At 31.4% G+C, this 15409-nt stretch overlaps 1 protein-coding gene across 5 annotated transcripts in view; it reads left to right on the top strand.

Moving 5' to 3' along the window:
- LOC145276856 (uncharacterized) overlaps positions 1 to 15409 on the top strand; it is a 252348-nt gene that overhangs the window by 96805 nt on the left and 140134 nt on the right. For all 5 annotated transcript variants that reach the window (XM_080128248.1, XM_080128247.1, XM_080128249.1 and 2 more), the window contains 2 exons: positions 3462 to 3569; positions 10623 to 10763. In XM_080128248.1, coding sequence (XP_079984374.1) covers positions 3462 to 3569; positions 10623 to 10763 — 249 coding nt within the window. The remainder of the gene's footprint in view (positions 1 to 3461; positions 3570 to 10622; positions 10764 to 15409) is intronic.

The following is a 15409-nucleotide window of genomic DNA, read 5'->3' as shown; positions in this document are numbered from 1 at the left end:
TCTATGCAAAGTTTTTTCTATTTTTAGAAAAGACTATTCTCTATGCAAAGTTTTTTCTATTTTTAGAAAAAGCTATTCTCTATGCAAAGTTTTTTCTATTTTTAGAAAAAGCTGGGTATATATTAAAAAAAACATTGCAGAGATTGTGTCCTTTCATCTCCCTATGAGAGTAGAGTTAGGCGCAGTTGTTTAATTAAAACTATTTGTTTAAATTTTGTAAAAAAAAAAAAAAAAAAAATAGGCTTACAATTTTTTTTTTTTTGTAAGTAAAATGTATAAAAACAACCAAAAATGTAAAATAACATTTTAAAAACTACATGGTTTTATTTACAATGAAACAAATATTAAAAAAAAAAAAAAATTGCAGAGATTGTTATATTTAATTTAGAATAGTTTTAATTAAAAATTAGTTGGGGTTGGATGCTTGAGTATATTTTAATTCATGCAGATTTCATATTTATTATTAGAGCCAATTCTTAATTATATTGTACCTAGTATATAGTACTGATTTCAAAAGTTAAAAAAAAATGACTTGGATGCCATCAGCTAGAATCAAGACCAAAACATTTAGCGCTCCAATCACGTTCCTTACCGATGTAAATATCGAGGGATAGATAAGAAATATTTAATATTAAATGGCTTGAAGAAATGAATTGAATTTGCATAAAGAAATAGAAATGTCAGTAAGTTGAAATGAACATGTTACATTTCAACTTGCTGATATGTCTATATGCGTTATTCATCCATCTAAAAGATTTTACTAAACCATCCTTGATGTATGATTACTATTTGCTGTTAACTTCAGCGTTGTGTGACCAGTAGTTTAAGAGTTTATCAGTTAAATATTTACACACACACATCTACAGTTTTATTTATATAGAAAAAACGTTTTACATGAAAGAAATTAGTGATTTCATTTGTTTAGATTTTTTGTAAATAAAATTATGTAATTGTTAAATGTTATTTTGTTTGTTTATACATTTTGCTTACAGAAAAAATCTCTGCAATGTTTTTAATATATTGTATTTTTTCTTAAAATAAATATGAAAAACAAACAATATGTTTAATTAAAAAAAAAAGTTTTGGGTGTTATCCATTTGCTTGCAATTTCAATGTGTGCGCGTAAGCAACGGAAAGTGAAGACAATCGCTGTCAACTTGAACCCGTCCTTTGATATGAACTTTGATTTGAGGTGCATGAAATCCATTTGATCTAGAATTTCTTTTAAAATATATTAAAAATGTTATTCTCCATACTTTTCTTTCAGACATTTTTATGTAGACTGCTTGAATTTCCATCCAGTGATTGTTTTTCTTACTTTTTAAGTCTCTTTTGTCAGATGAGATATTAAATTATACCACAATTCACAAAAGCTATTTATGAATTTCAATGAAATCAATAGAAAGACATTTTCAAAATAATAAATCTGTTAAGAAATTATATAAACATAATATTGTAAAGATAAGAAAATAGGTAAAAATAGGAAGCTTTCTTTTTTTCTTTTTTCTTTTTTTTGCTTATTTTTTTTTTTTGTTAGAACAAGGGAAAATGCAAAAATATGCAATGAGTGTATAATTCATTGTTTGCTATTTTTTTCTTTCCCCAAATACTATGAATCTTATAAAAACTGTTTCTGAAATATTTGTGATGTGATTTTTTGCATGGTGAGTCTCATTTGTATATGATCGTAGGGTAATAATTCTTTTTTTTTTTTTTTTCCTGAATACTACTAATTCTTATTTTTATATTTTTAAAAATATTTTCTTTTCTTACTCTTTTCTTATTTACGTTTATCTGTTTATTTTATTTTATAACATTATTCTCAATTAAATAATAAAAATCCAAAATTAAATTTTATTTCTCTCATTAGTTTAGTACAGCTTTGCCGTCCCTCAGAAATTCCCCACGAAGATCACTATTTCCAAATAATTGAAACAATGTTTACTCATTTATCAAAGCCTTCTTTCATAATTAAAGGCTTGGTTGGGATTTTCAGAGAACAGCTGAAACTGAATTCTTTTTATTCATTTTAACTTAAATTACTTTTATTAATTATTTATTGTATCAAGGTTGTCAGTATTTATGATGATTGCACAAAATACTTCTAAATAATTTTCTTTTTTTTTCTTTTTTTTTTTCTTTTTTTTTCTCAATAATTGATTTTATGGTTTTCATAAAAATTTCTAAAAATTGTTTATTAATTCCCTTTTCTTTACTCCCTCCTTTCAATATTCAGTGACTTCATTCCAGGAAATATAGGCCACATATCCAAAATATTACTGTTTTGCTGGGTGCTATTACTGTTATATAATACAATAAAAAGAATATATATATATATATATATATATATATATATAATATATATATATATATGAATTATTTAAGATAGGTACTGGTAGTAAAAATGTAGAAGAGTTATCTTCTTGCTTTACAATTTCATTTTAAATTCACTTTGAGTGTTTACTTTGTATTTCATTTTTCTTTGTTTTTTCAACTATTGTCACAATCTTTTTTCAATAATTTGATTTTTTTTAAACATGTGTTTCTCAATAAAATAAACAATCTGTATATAAAGCTTTATTGCTTTGAAGGCAGGTACTAGTTTGTTTTGCATTAAATCCTTTGTTAATAAACAAAAAACAAGATTCAATAAAAATCATACAGGTTCCCAATAGTTTTGCTTTTTATTTTGGTGCAGTTTCTTTAATATTTCTGACAATATTTATTCATAGTCTTGATACTTAATTATTTAAAATGATTAAAAATCGAAATGTTAGTTAAATTTTACATTTAGATTTAAGATGAGAAAAGCAGTAGAACCAGCCTATAATCAGTAACTAAGAATTATCTTTTTTATTTTTTGGTCATATCGGTAACTAAGACATTCTTCTGATAATGCCTAAAAAGTCACTTATAGAAAAAATTATCTGCATCATGTTTATGATAATTTAACAAGATGGAAAAAGATTTAAATTTTCCATTATTCTTATAACCCAAAAATTGCTTTTCTAAAAAGTGTATTTACTTAAATCACATTGGAGAGGTTATTGTTGACAGCTATGCATCAAAATATATTTTAACATAAAATCTATTAGTGTTTTGCTATTATCTGCTTCTACAATTTTTATTTTTTAACCCTTTTCTGTTATACTTTTTGTTGAGTTTACATTTTTAGAAATAATCTTCTTTAATAAACTACATCTCTATCATCGTTTATTGTTATAATTGTCTTTAATGTTATACATAATTTAAATATAAATAAAAATGCTTTAATTTAAGGATAACTCTTCTACCATTAATTTATTTTATTAAAATATTTATTCCTCTAGCTTTACAATTGGAGATCAGCCCACTTTTTAAACTTATCATTTCGTAGGCTCCTCTTTTTCTTTTTTTCTTAAGCTGTTTTTAATTTTACAAACTTAAAATTCATCTCCACCACTATTTTTTTTGTTTAATAGCATCTGCAAACCAGAATTGTGGACCTGGTGGAATTATTGGTCAACAACAGGGTATTCCTCCGTTGAGTGTTTCTCAACCGCATCAATATTCTCATGTACCTGGCCCAGGTAAGTCATTTTATTGACTATGATGCATACCTATGTTACTTTTAATAGTATTTCTAACAGGAAAAACATGACATGATATTGACATAGAAACATTTCTCAATAATTGATCATGTAAATTATGATTAGGTGAATGAATATCATGTATTGTTGAGTAATAATTTACAAGTTTGAAAAATACAAAAATGTTATCTTTTTTGTAAATTTTATTATCTTGTTTTTCTTTCATTCAAGAACAGATTTTACATGTTAATAGTAGTTTTAATTTTTCCTGCGCTCATCTGTGTAATAGAAGATATTACTCACACAAATGGTCCTGTTGTCATAACTTGGATCGGTAGATAGCATGAGTTGTACAGTGGTGCATCTCGCTTGTTGAATATTGTGTCACTTTCAGGCATGATAGAAGGCTCCTATCGCTCTTGGAATTTGTACACAACTGGCCAACAAGTAGATGCTTTGCAGCAAAAAAAAAAAACAAAAAAAAACTGGTTTTCATCAAATGGAAATGGAATCATGTCTTTTCTAGGGCGACAATTTTATTGTTCCAACCTATTTATTAATTTGGCGGAATTTCATGCCATGCTAAAAAGGCCTTATTTTGCACTGCAGAGGCAGGTCAAGTTTGTTTATCTCTATACTGATTCATTGTGTGTCTATCACTGGTTGACCAATAGTCTGACTGGCAATGCACTAGTTAGCACTAAAGCCACAAATGAAATGTTAGTACGAAGGAAATTGTAAAACGTCTGGTTGATAAATATGGCTTGCAGTTTGACATTAGTAGAGTTTCATTGGAGTAAAATGTGGCTGCTAAGTTGATTTGAGTGCTAAAGAGGTGGATTGATATAATGAGGCAGGGATCTAATCCTCTGCAACTAACATGCGCAATCTTAACAGATCAATTGACACCTGATCAGATCTGTGTAATACATAAGAAAAGTAGACATCCTGGAATTCACCAAACTACATATTTTGTCCAAAGAGTGTGTTCTGCAACTATGAAGGCATTAATCAAGGAAGTCATACACTCGTGCGAAAAGTGTCAACAAATTGATCCGACTCCAGTTTGGTGGCAAAAAGGAAAACTTGAGGTAGAGAGCAACTGGTGTCTGATAGGGATGTAATGCATTATGATGGCAAAAGTTTCTTGACATTAACAGACTGTGGCCTAATGTGTTTCATGATATGGCATTTGTTGACATAACAGGATGCATCGAGCATTGTGCGACAATTAAGATCTTTTTTTAACATGGTTCCCCCACATCAAATTTGGACTGGTAATTCGTCTAGATTTTGATGTCAACAATTTCAGAAATTCACAAATGAATGAATGGGGTTAGAATGTGTTATCAATGCTCTTATTTTCTAAAAGCTAATGGTATAGCGGAGTGGTGTTACCACAAAGGAATTGCAGCCAGGATGCAGTGTTTGATTCCAGAAGCTGTATACTTGTATAACGTGACACCCAAGGATGATGCAACACCTTCAACTGCGCCAACCAATGGAATCTACCACTCTGACCAGCATAAAAGAGGAATATATGTCACGCCATCACTGATTAGAGTTGTTGATACCCCATATAAAGTGGGAGACCGTGCTTGGGTAAAACCCCCGAATGCCTGGTGTACTACCAGATTTGATAGTGAAACAATAGATGAAATAATAAGTCTTTAAACCATGTTGGTGTTCCACGTCATGTGAAAGATGCCCGTTCCCATTGTGCCTCTTCCACCGTGGGGGACAATGAAGAAGATAACATACCATTCAAGGATAACCTAGACCCACCTACTGCCTCTTAGAATAAGCTTAGAAATACTGCTTACAAAACCAGAAGAGACAATGATGGAATCAGCAGGTGGTGATGGAGGTGATAGTGAAGGGGATGGAAACAAGGAAACTACTTGCAGAAATATCCATTGAAAGCGATCATTTGTGTGTGCCATTTGTGTGATAGTGATGGAGGGGGGGTAATCAAAGGTATTACTCACAGAAGCGGCCAGGTGACAGGATCAGGGAAGGAAAAAGAAGAAAAGAATTTAATTTTGTAGGTGGGTTCTTTTTTATATGTGGCATTAATTTGCATATAAGGAGAATAGTGGCTATTATGAAAATGAATTAGAGAGAACAGGTAGTCGAAATTTTGACAATCAATAGAGAGCATAGACGTTGAGAGTGGGTGTCATGAATTACGGTTTAAGTTAAGAGGAGTTGGTATGAATTGTGATGTGAAAAGGAGTTCTGATTTGTTTTTTCCTCATTTACAATCTGATTACTAGCCTAGGTGGTATTTATATCAGGAATAATTAAGGTGTTTGAATATCAATCATAACTTAAATGCTTCTTGTTCTTCTATTTTGGGACACTTTCTATGCATACTAATGAAAAGGTTAAAATAATAGACAACTTTTGAGTAACTTAAGAATGAGAAATAAACAAAGAAAACTCTTTGAATTGCTAAAATGACAAAAAAGATTTTTTTTTTTTTTTTTTTTTTTTTTACTAATTGTTAAAAATGTATACATAGAAATTATTGAAGTGGGATTATATTTTAACATTCTAACATCTACTCAAATAATAAGAAACATATTCTAATTTGTTATTTTATAAAAGAGCCCACTTCTTTATGCTGAATGATTACCTGTTTGAAAACTGCTTGAGTAAAAGTTAAGAAAAAAAAAAGGTGGAGATTTGTTTATTGCTACATCCTTAGAACGAAAAATTTTAAATCAAAATTAATTTCTAAGAAAATAAGAAAAAATTTGATCAATTTTAAATTCAAATGATTTAATTTCCATTACTTGTTTTTAATTTAAAAGTAAATTAGGAAAATGTGCATAAAATATGATTCCAATAAAAACTTGTTAGAGAAATAAAAACTGCAATCAACTATTATTTTGTTTCACCAAAGATTTCTTTTCACTTGTCTATCTTCCAACAAATCATTGAACAGTAATCAAATATAATTATCTAATTACAATTTTCTTATAATAACTTTCTTATTAAAGTGACTTTCTCTTTATTTGTATCTCTTCTCTTCTCTCACTTGATCTTACCGTTTGTTTTTTATTTATTTTCTTATTTGAATGCTTTTTTTTATTTTATTAACATGCATTCCTGGTCACTTTCCGCATTTGTTGTTGTAAAATTCAGTTGAATAAAGCCTTGGAAAAAGGTCTTTCTGCTTGCGTCTTCATTACATTACAGTTTATTCAACTGATTTTTTTCAACCTAATTTTATTTTGTGGATAAAATTATTCGACTGGACAGATTCTACATATTTTCTGCAGACCCTCAGACTAGCAAACTTTGGAAACTATGGAACCGGAACTTTACTTACTATTTGTCTTCCATTGAGCATTTAAATCTAGACAAATTGGAAGTTCTTTATCTAAACATTAGCAGGCCGCCCGGCATTTGCCTTCGTATAAAATATGCTTGAACATGATATTTTAATTAATGTAGATTTCATATTTTATTATTATATTATATTGGACCCAATATATAGTAATGAATTAAAAAGTTAAAAAAAAAAAAAAAGATTCATGCGCCACTACTGAGAATCAAAACCAAAACGTTTAGCTTACGACGATTTACTTTTTCCTTTAACGTTAATGCCTGAGCTATGAAGACATGTTTGCTGCAAGGCTAAAAATTAAAACATGAACAAACAGCTATTATGTTAGACATGCATATTCATAATGCCATCGTTTGACCTTCCCCTGGCAAATTCCATTTCTTTAATTTTCACACTTTTGTACCAATTTTCCACAGCTAGAACCCAAATATAAAGTTTTGCACGAGTTTGAATACATTATATATCAAGCTCCATGTATGTAGACCAAAAACTGGCAGAAGTTTGGTAGGCAAAATTTTTTAAACAAATATATATATATATATATATATATATATATATATATATACACACACATACATAAAGATATATAGAAAGTGGTTTGTGTTTACTATAACTTTTTTACGCAAATATTAACAAGTATAAATCATGTAGAACACATAATAATTAGCTAAAGATGATCATCCCATAAATCCAAAAAAACTAATAGGGAATTAAAATGAATGTTAAAAAGATTATGCAAATTAGCTAGATATTTTGCACATGAATGCAATTCCATGATCCATATATAAGAAAATTGTATTTTCTTTTTAAATAAATAGAAAAAAGGGTTTTTAATATGAATATCAATACATTAAAAAAAAACTTATGTTATCGAGAGTTATTCTAAGTTGGAACATGCCATCAAACTACTAAAATCCGTTTACGACAAGCCTCCCAATGTTATCCACACAAAACATCTACTGTCAACACATCTACAAATGCTACAATTGTGGAGGGAAACATCACATTAATGGATGATCGTTGCCATTGTCCTGCTCACAATAAAATATGCTGAAATTGTGGCAAACTGTCATTTTGCGAAAGTTTGCAGTTCTACAAGACTGACACCTTCATGCTCTACTTCATTTGTTATAGTTCTAACGATGTTGATAATTGTCTTGTTACTAAAATGGTAAAATTAAAAGGTAAACTACTTACCACCCTTATAGACACGGGCAGCTCCGATAATTTTATTAGTGCTAGTCTCGTTAAAACCTTGAACCTGTTTACTCAGAAATGGGACTGTAATTTCTATGGCATCGCCCTCAAACTATCTGAATATTGCACTAAGAATATTACATTCAAAGGTTTCGGGTATAAAGAGTAACTTCATGATATTCCCTAATTCATGCACGGATGTTATACTCTGAATACCCTTTTAAAAAAATGCAAAGAGTATTACTATTTTTTGGGCGGCGAGTCGCAGGATAGTCTAAAAATCTGCACTGTTACTAAAATCAGTTGTGCTCCTGTTAAATCTTATAAATAAAATATTGTATCTTCAGTATGATTGACTTGTCTAAAGCATACTATCAGATTGAAATTTGCCCCTCAGATCGCCTTTATACGGCCTTTCAAGCTGGAAATTGTCTATATCAATTTAAACGAATACCCATGGGTGTCACAAATGGGGTTTCTGCATTTCAAGGTTTCATGAATTCTTTTATTTCTGATAACAGATTGTCTGGAACCTTTTCATATTTGGATGACATAACAATTTGTAGTAGGACCCAGGAGAAGCACGACTTAAATTTGGAGTGTTTCTTAAAGCTGCCTCTACATACAACCTCGAAATAAACCGTTCTATTAATGTACTTGGATATAAAATTTGTGATGGAACTCTTTAACCTGATCCCGAGCGTTTGAGACCTCTTTTGGAAATGCCTCCCCCTTCCAACTCAAAATCGTTAAAAAGGTGCCTTGTTATGTTTGCCTACTATGCAAAATGGATACCTACTTACTCATCCAAAATTCGGCCACTAGTTGAAAATAAAAAAAATCACGATGCCTTTGATGGTCGTAAACTTCTTCAAAGAGTTCAAGAAAGGCATTAGCGATTTGTTATTGAAACTGATACCTCAGAAAAAAGCTATTGGAGTCACTCTCTTACAAGCTGGGAAACCTGTAGTGTTCTTTTCCTCGGTTGTTAAACCCTTCTGAAACGCGACTTCATATCGTCAAAAAAGAAGCGTATGCCATAGTAGAACGTGTTCGTAAATGGAGAGACCTCAATACTCTGAAACATTTCACTATTGTTACAGATCAACGAGTCATATCTTTTATGTTTAAACCTGCTAATCGCGGAAAAATGCAAAACGATAAAATTATACACTGGAAAATGAAACTTCTTTTTTCATATGATATAAAACACCATCCTGGGAATGGAAATGTTGTTGCTGATACGTTATCGCAAACATGTAGTATTGCTATTTCTTCCTTGAAGGAACTAAAATCAATTCATAATTCTTTAATGCATCTTGGAGTACAACGTTTTTGGCCTTTTGTAAGGTCATAAAATATGCCATATTCAATCGATGAAGTTCGGCACACGACTACTGAATGTCCTACTTGTGCCAAAATAAAACAATTCCTAATTCCCCTAATCATATTCTTATCCGTTCTACTGCCATGTTTCAATGTCTTTCTGTTGATTACAAAGGACATCTTACTGTTAACGAATCTATTCGATTTCCTATCACTTTCCCTTGGTCCTTTTAAAAACGCGATACAGTGCCTGATGACTATTTTCTCTGTCTTCGAACTTCCCTCATTTATCCATTCTGATCAGGGAACTTCGTTTATGTCTGGAGAATTCAAGCAATTTCTACTTTGACTTGGATTGGATCCAGTATCCAAGAGGTAACAGCCAATGCGAGCGCAATAATGGAATTATATGGAACACAATGTTATTAGCTTTGGAATGTCAACCGTTACCCATTAACGCTTAGCAGTACGTTCTACAGGATGGTTTACGTGCTATCCACGCTCTACTATGCACAACCATTAATGCCACCCATCACGAACGCATGTTCAATTTTGAAAGGCACTCTTTCACTGGCACTGCATTGCCTGTTTGGCTCTGTAAACTTGGAAAAGTGTTATTAAAACGATTTGGTGACAGGAACAAGTAGAACTCCTCGAAGCCAACCCTACACGCGTGACAATTCAACATAGTGATGGTTGGGAGAATTTGGTAGCGTTGAGACATTTTGCCGGTTTTCCACGATCTCAGGATCCTGATGAAAATCCATGCCCAGATTGACCTCAGGATTCTGCTGAGGACGTAGACCCCAAACATCTGCCAGCTTCACCTGAGTCCTGAGATTCATATTTCCTCAAAGTCTAAGACTTCTGCCTCTCCACCGGTCTAGCAGGACTTGTAGCAGCTGGATTAATCTATTTCAAGTAGGAGAGTGTTATAGTTTTCTTATTTCTTATTAAAGTGAATTCCTCTTGATTTGCATATATCCTCTCATGTGATCTTACCATTTGCTTTTTATTTATTTTCTTATTTGAATACTTTTTTATTTTATTAACATACATTCCTGGCCACTTGCCGCAATTGTCATTATAAAATGCAGTTGAATAAAGCCTTGGAGAAAGGTCTTTCTGCTGGCGTCTTCATTACATTACATCTAAAGAAAAATTTTTATTTCTAGGAATGCAAACAGTTACTTCACTTCCACCCAATTTTCAACAAGTACTTCCAACATCATCTGTGGTTCTTCCCGCTAATTCAATACCAGCAAGCTTAACAAGTATACCACCACCTACATTAGTATCTCAAGCATCTGCGCAAGGTAAGTTTTACTAAATTTTCCTGTGTAAATAGAAGTTTTGTTATTTCCAAATATATAAATTAGTCAAATATTTTTCTTATGACAAAAAAAAAAATATATTTCATAAAATATATGTAAATAAAGCAGATGTCTGTATGTATGCATATATGCATGTGTCTGTGTGTAAATATTTAACTGATAAACTCTTAAACTACTGGTCACACAACGCTGAAATTAACAGCAAATAGTAATCATACATCAAGGATGGTTTATAATAAGTAAAATCTTTGTTTGGATGAATGAATAACACGTACAGAAATAGTTTTTATTTATTTTGTCAGGTAGTGACGGGATGAAGGCCAGAGGAATAGTTGACCGAAATGTCGTGAAACAACTAAGAAAAATTTGAGGATAGTAGTCCTCAATAAATAAAAATTGATAAATAATACTCGTCTCAATAATGAATTCCAATTAAATAATATACGTACAGAAATGTCGGCAAAGCGTTCATTTCAACTTGCCAACATTTTTATTACTTTTGCGCATATGCAAATTCATAACTTAAAGTAGTTTAATTTTAAATATTTCTTTTCTGTTGGTAGCTCAAATGATAGGAAATGTGGTTGGAGCACTAAATGTTTTTGTTTCATTCTAGCTGATGGCACCCAAGTCATGTTTTTTTTTTTTTTAAAAATCTTTTAAAATTAGTACTATATATTAGGTACAATATAATATTCAATAAAGAATTGGCTCGCTAATAATAAATACAGAATCTGCATGAATTAAAATATATTTAAGCCTATTTTATAATTGGGCAAGGCTGGACAGCCCTCCCCTCTGCCAGTATTAAATAATTCTAACGAAAAAAAAAAAAAAAAAACATTCCCCTAGTATAGTTTCTTGTTATACACATAATGAAAGCATTCTTCCAGTTATGAAGATTGGCCTCATTACGAAGACATAAGATTTTTATTTATCAGGTCCATCACAATTTTATTATTTTAATAATGTCATAATCTTGGTATGAAAATGAAACTTAGAATAAAGCCTCTAGGAAGACTATATATTTGATAAAATTGTATATTTTGAAATTTATCAGATCATTTTGAATTTTTCAAATCATATTAACTTAAAAATGTAATGCAATAATGTTTTGAATCTATGAGAGAAAGACCATTTCATATTTTTTTTTGTTCTTAAAATTTAAATGGGTCTAAAATTCAAGATATATAAAACGTCCTTAGTTGGCACTCTAACAAGTGACAGGACCATGATCACAAACACAGCCAGCCATGCAATGTTACAAGTAAAAAAAAAAAGAAGAAAGAAAAGTACTAGTGGTTCCCGAACCTCTTTGCCGTGAAGAATAGGTTCACTCAATGGGCCGACGATATGATGTTAATCAGAAATGAAGCAACAGATGTTTCACTATCGTAATAAAGGATGTAAACTGTTGTATTTCAAACATTGTATTTAGAGCAAAGTCAATAGTTCATACAGTATGCAATTTAAAAAAAAAATCTGTACTGCTATTATTCTTGGAAATGTCGTCGGGCAGGGGTGTGATCTTTCCTCTTAATCGTCCAATCAATGTGTACGACATTAAAATATACAGGAGTCACTTGGTTAATCCATGTTACTAATGCAATTCAAGTTTTCTCTGATGATAGCATGTCCTCAGTTTTAACCGTCAGGTTAGTTCTCCGGTTTTGATGATTTCCTTTACCATCAATGAAAATGACATTTAGCAATAATTTAAAAATAATTCTTTCATTCGAATCTCATCACCCCGGTCAAATGTTCAATTTTTTCCCAGTTTTTTTTGTTCTCACTTGTTGACATGTTTTTTTGTTCTCAATTGAAATGACATTCCCCTTTTTTGTGCAGACATCAACCAAAATAACCAATAAGCAAAGGCAGCTCGACCCTGTCAGTTAATTAGCAGTCAAATTATAAACTTTTAACTTTTTTTCCGCAGAATTAAATCTTTAATCTAAACAACTATCATTTGTCATTCTTGCTGGTCAGTAAGTTCATTTCTATTACATAACCCTCAAACATACACATTAATTAAATTTTCAAAATAAATTAACACCTCCCCTTCTGCCCGGAAATATCTTAAACCAAACAATTATCATTTTCGCGTGGATATTGTGTAATTTTATTATCCAGCTAAACACGCACATACACTGGCCCTTATAATTACTAGTTGACATTTAATGTTAATCAAAGCTCGTAACCACAATTAGCTTGATCTGAGGATCGAGTTTCTCAGGACTAACCATAGCGAGGGGGCACTGGAACTTTGCTTAAGCGATAGCTTTACACACCCAACAAAGATATTAAATAAGGCTAGACCACTTGTGACCTGTTAGATCAGTATTTCATCATCATCATATTCAGTTTGATGTCCATATTTTCAGGCTGGTATGTTTTAGAGATTAACTTTGTTAACCCTAACCCTCTTTGATGTCCATTCTTAGCACTTCCTCCTATGTTTTCCTTGAACTTTGTGAGCTTAACTTACTACCTCAAATGCTCTACTAACCAAATCTACTAACCAAAGAACTTCTCAATTATTTCAGCATGACTATATCATAGAAATCTTCTGTTTTGCACTCATTTTCCTATACTGTTAAGGTTTAACCTTCCTCTAGAATCATTAAATGTTAAGACTGTTGTCAACGCTCCTATTGCACATCCATCATATCATTCCTCTCCATGTAATGCATGTTCTAAATCCTCACTAGTCACATTTCACTTTCATACATCACTGTGTATACATTCCTGATAGACTCTTCTCTTGGTCGACAGTTGTAACATTTTGCCAGTTAATAATAGAAGTTCCCTAAACTTACTCCATCCACTCCTAACTCTTGCAATCAAATTAGCACCTGCTCCATCCTGTGGTATCATCAAGGTAACAAAACTTCTTGACAATCTCAATAGCTTCATAATCCAAATATACTTTCTTTGCCTCTGAGTTCTCATCCATCTCCATTGTCTTAGACTTCTTGCATGCAAACTATCAACCTGTCAGTAATTCAACTGCACTTCTTGTTTAGCCAGTGCTTAAAAGTACCACAGAAAATTGAATTACATCCAACTCTCTTTCCAGAAAATGAGCAGAAACAATTTTCTCTTTTTAGGATCTTTCAATCACTAAAACTACTGATCATCATTTTTATCTTAATAACATTCACTCTCAAATACTTTCCATAACATTCTCCAAGAGGTTGGTCATCTATTGATTCACAGACAAATACTTAATCACCAGCATACAGCATTTCTTCCAGACAACTCTCACAAAACTCTCTAGTCAACGTTTTTAAGACATAAATGAAAAGTAATAAATTTAGTACAGAACCTTCATGAACTCCTACTTTAACATTAAAGTTGTTACTAAATGTGATGTAAATTCTAGCATAACTTTGACCGTTTCATCAACTTGTTTGAACAACCTTCATTAACCACATGTTAGCCCCTAGTTTAAGCAAAACCCACATTTTTTGGCACTCCATCGAAAGCTTTCTCTAAATCCACAAAAGTAAAATAGAGGTCCTTATCATTAACATCTGCTTCTCTCTCACTCCTCTCACCTCTTTCTCTCTCTGTCCTCCACCCCTTTATCTTTTCCTTCCTCTCCTCTCTCCCTTCCTATACTCTCTCTCTTTCCCCCCACTCTCTCTCCCTGAATTTTTATCAAAGCCCTGTTAGGCCAATAACCCTGACACTACCATATTGTAAACAGTGAGGAAGGGTTAGAGTTTTGTTGTTTGTTTTTTTTTTTTGGGGGGGGGGGGTACAGATATTTATTAAACTCTTTTTCTCTTTCTTCCTGCTCTATTTGGCTGGGATTTGATGAAAAATGTGCCTCCATCTTTTTTCAAGTCGATATATGGTAAATTGTGAGCATATGGAGGTATCTCAGCTGAGATAGATATTAGTTGTTACACTAGTAATTGTTTACTATTACTAACACGGCTTGTAAAAATTATACTACTTAGAAAAAAGTTCCATGTTGTTGCGTTTTTGTTACTTAAAAAATGGTTAGCTTATCAATATAGTAGTATATTTCATTAAGTGAAAGTTTGATATGAAAGTGACTTTCATATCAAACTTTCACTTAATGAAATATACTACTATATTGATAAGCTAACCATTTTTAGTTAATGTGATACAAGTGATTTTCAAAGCTTCATTTGCATAATTTATCTGAACAGTTTTGCTTTTGATTATTTAAAAATTTGCTTTTATCTGCAGGATGAAACTTGGTAAAGCATTTTTATCATATTCAGTTATCTAAAACAATGCTTCTATAAACTGCGACAATCTTCAATTAGATTTTAGTTACATACTTTAATTATAAACATTTTTTTTCACAAAGCAAAAATATTCCACTTTTGAAAAAAAGATTTTTTTCAACACTTAATACTCTTAATTTTCTTCAAAATTAAACATACCTAATAGCATAAACAACAATATTTGGACAACTATATATTAGAATTTTCAGAATGTAAACTTGAATGACAATTATTTCCACAGTCAAGCAGTGTCACAGCTCACAAGATTGCTTGACTGTGGAAATCTATGAATATAAAAGCGAAAGTGTGTGTGTGTGTGCGCGCGCGTGCGTTTTCATGTATGTCCAAGAAAGGCTTCTTTCC

This window comes from Euprymna scolopes, chromosome 5 (assembly GCF_053919585.1).
Source record: "Euprymna scolopes isolate OS-2025 chromosome 5, ASM5391958v1, whole genome shotgun sequence".
NCBI lineage: Eukaryota > Metazoa > Mollusca > Cephalopoda > Sepiida > Sepiolidae > Euprymna > Euprymna scolopes.
Note: the sequence above shows the minus strand (reverse complement) of the source record. Positions and strands in the feature narration are given on the sequence as shown.